Source organism: Drosophila subpulchrella, chromosome 2L, assembly GCF_014743375.2.
Source record: "Drosophila subpulchrella strain 33 F10 #4 breed RU33 chromosome 2L, RU_Dsub_v1.1 Primary Assembly, whole genome shotgun sequence".
NCBI lineage: Eukaryota > Metazoa > Arthropoda > Insecta > Diptera > Drosophilidae > Drosophila > Drosophila subpulchrella.
Window position 1 is genome coordinate 5,543,525 of NC_050610.1, and position 3,713 is coordinate 5,547,237.

Here is a 3,713-nt window from a genome sequence, read left to right on the forward strand (position 1 = left end):
AAGATAAAGAAAATAAGACAGATTTATATGGCAGCACAACTATTGTTAATTTTCTCCTGGCGATCATACAGGTCTAAAAAATGTTGATCATAATTTTAGTTTTAATATTTTTATAATTTTTTTAACATGCGTCCATTTTTTGAACTAAACCAACTGTGTTGTATTATTTAGCTTTCAACAATGTTCTGACTACTTAGCAAAGGCAGCAACCGAGCATGTGGTGTGGTTCCCTGCTTATTATTTAATTTCTCATGAGCTGACAACCCTAGCCTGCGTGCTTTTATAATTTTATGTTGACAGAAGAAAAGCTTTGAGTCCGCGGAGTTTTTAAAAAAGAACCTTATTGTCCTTGGGTATCTGTTCGACATAGGTTTCCGATCGGTGAGATTTTTTGTCTCGATCAGGCCACACATAAAAGAAAACGTTTTGATAGCTTTTAAACAAGGACTCTAGCTTCCAGCGCCCCGTTTTTTACAAATATTAATTTTTGTATTATATACTAGCTTTTATTTGTTAAATCAATAAATAAACAAAAAAGAACGCTATAGTCGAGTATCTCGACTATCAGATACCCGTTACTCAGCTAAAGGGACCAAAGGAAAATGGAGATATGCAAGCAGCAAATGCGCCACCTACCGGCGGTAGACAGATTTAAGCGTTGTGGGCGTTAGAGTGGGCGTGGCAAAGTTTTTTTTAAATCAATCGATAGGTATTGACGAGACCAATACATTTCAGTTTAAATTTTTTATCTAGCACGAAAATTGTGGGCGCCACAGGCTTGGGCGGTTTGTGGGCGTTAGAGTGGGCGTGGCAAACTTTTTTTAGATCAATCGATAGGTATTGACGAGACCAATACATTTCAGTTTAAATTTTTTATCTAGCACGAAAATTGTGGGCGCCACAGGCTTGGGCGGTTTGTGGGCGTTAGAGTGGGCGTGGCAAACTTTTTTTAGATCAATCGATAGGTATTGACGAGACCAATACATTTCAGTTAACATTTTTTATCTAGCATAAAAATTGTGGGCGCCACAGGCTTGGGCGGTTTGTGGGCGTTAGAGTGGGCGTGGCATATTCGCGTAACAAACTTGCGCTGCGCTTAAGCCTACGGAATCTAAATCTGAAATCCCGTTTCTCTATCTTTGATATTTTCCGAGATATCCGCGTTCATATTTACGATTTTTTGAAGTTTGTGGGCGGTTTGTGGGCGTTATAGTGGGCGTGGCAAACTTTTTTTTGGGTCAATCGGTAGGTATTGATGAGAACAATACATTTCAGTTAAAATTTTTATTCTAGCATCAAAACTGTAGGATCCACAGTTTTGGGCGGTTTGTGGGCGTTAGAGTGGGCGTGGCACTCTTTTGAAATAAACTTGCACTGCGCAGGAATCTCAGGAATCTGCATGCCAAATCCCAGTATTGTAGCTCTTATAGTTTTCGAGATCTCAGCGTTCATACGGACAGACGGACAGACGGACAGACGGACATGGCTAGATCGACTCGGCTAGTGATCCTGATCAAGAATATATATACTTTATGGGGTCGGAAACGCTTCCTTCTGCCTGTTACATACTTTCCGACGAATCTAGTATACCCTTTTACTCTACGAGTAACGGGTATAAAAAAAAAACTTAGTCAGTTTTAACAACAAAATAGTTACTCTGCCAACAAGAAAGTAAACCCAGCTTACATATTTTTGGTAGATTTTCCATTAGGTAGCAACAATAAAATATGCGCAACTATTTTTGATAGTTGTTAACCTTTCTTAACAGTTAAGTAACTATCCGTATTGTTTAATTTCACCCGTACTATTTTTTGTGTATATGAGGGGTACTGGTTATAATCTTTACTTATAATTGAAAAAACATTTATTTTTCACTAGCCCCAAACTCCAAAAATAAAATGTTAAACAATTTAAAATAAAAACTGAAAAATAATAATAGATACATAAATTAATTAAGTTGTTTCGGTTACGTTTATAACTTGAATCCCTAAGCCCTTGGGTATTAACCAATTGAATTGTTTCGACTGCAATAAATCCACAACATGGGGATTTTCGCAGTAATAGTAATGCGAAGGCATTCGCAGTTCATCGCACATTTTATATAATAATCCCATTCATCCCAACAATTGTCTGCGCACGGAATTCCAAATTAAAATTTCACATCTCTCCACAAGTGCTCCGTCTGCGGATCCGAATTGAATTGGAATCAGGCCTCCGGGCTCATATCTTTCATTAGCATTTTTAATGCCTGTTTAACCTTTGTTTTTGAACCCTGTCTTTCGATTGTTTCCTGCTCAATTTCTCTCGCAGCTCTCAGCAGGCTGTGGGTCTTCCGTATTTGGGGGTGAACTGTCATATAAATATTTCTATATATCATACCATTTTCTTTTATCAACACAGGCGTTAACATCTTTGGTAAGTATAACTTCTTGGACTCGTCATATCAACATATATTATAGAAATGTAAAGGTAGGTTAGGTCATCATTTGTTTTACTGGATAACAGTTATATATGACGGTTCATTTTTAAGGAACTTACTTCCCAATAAAAAATATTTTCTTTCAAGTTTTCTAATCAAATCAATTTCCAGGAACCAACATGAGTTTCTCTTTGGTGCGCAAGCATCTTAACAAAATGGGGAGCCTTAGGCCTCGTTCGTCCCTGGAACGAAGCTATATACCCATGGCCGGTCCACCCCGTTTTCCGATGAGCACCGCCCAACGTTTGATCCTCGGCGTCGGGTCCTTGGGCGTCATGATGATCATTCCCTATTGGTGCCTCTTCAACCTGCGTCGGTGGTCGAGGATGCACTTGGGTCTTCCGCCCGAGGAGGAGGAGAAAGAGGAGCCTCCACCACCGGAGGCACAGGAGGAAACAGATAAGGAAAAGGACAAGAAAGACAAGAAAGAGAAGGACAAGAAGGAGGACAAAAAGGAGGAGAAGAAAAAGTAGATCCTGGACCAAACGACACGCAATCTCTTAAACGGTGACTTCAGCGCCACTCTTTTACTGGGGTCTTGACAGTTATACTCTAGAAAATCCAACGATTTCAAAAGTCCCATTAAATTGTAGAAAAATGATCTTCATTCTCAACACAATTCACTGGACACCGAAAAAAAGTTGCAACAGCGTGGTGCAATTCAACACAATCATACCATATTAAAATTGCGAGTTTAATCGTTAAGCCAGCGCATTTTATTCAGCCTCAAACTACCTTATGTTTTATTTATGGTTATTAATAAACAGGTAGCATATAACGTGTTAATAATACCCGAAATCTTTTTTAACCACTTTTTTACGACCATCATAAAGTGTCACCCTCAACGATAGTGAAAGTGGCGGAGCCTTATTAAATCATTTATCGAATTGATTTACTTTACACCCCACAAATAGATCCGCTTTGATGTCTGCCCACCAATTAAGGATCCGCACCAGCTTTGCAGACAATAAACCATCCATTGTCCACATCCAATTAGTTGGCTCAAACACCTCTGCTATAGGCCAAACCCAGAGCTCCTGTGGAAATGCTCCTCTAAAAACCACAAGACCATTTTCCACGGCTGCCTGCCACAAATCAAAATGCTGAAAAACTAAACAAACCGAAAAAAATTAACAAAACGGCGAGGAAAACCAAAATAAAAACCCAAACAAACCGAGGAAACCCAAAAAGCAAAGTGCCAACTTTCATTAAAAGTATTTTTGCGCTCATTGCC

General features: G+C 39.1%; 1 protein-coding gene across 1 annotated transcript; it reads left to right on the forward strand.

The window, feature by feature from the left end:
• The first annotated feature begins 2,273 nt into the window (after positions 1–2,273).
• Positions 2,274–3,201, forward strand: LOC119547861 (cyclic nucleotide-gated channel cone photoreceptor subunit alpha). Its single transcript, XM_037854893.1, has 2 exons — positions 2,274–2,415; positions 2,591–3,201. Exon 2 carries the CDS (start codon positions 2,599–2,601, stop codon positions 2,950–2,952), a length of 354 nt encoding a protein of 117 aa, XP_037710821.1. The 5' UTR covers positions 2,274–2,415; positions 2,591–2,598; the 3' UTR covers positions 2,953–3,201.
• Positions 3,202–3,713: the final 512 nt, after the last annotated feature.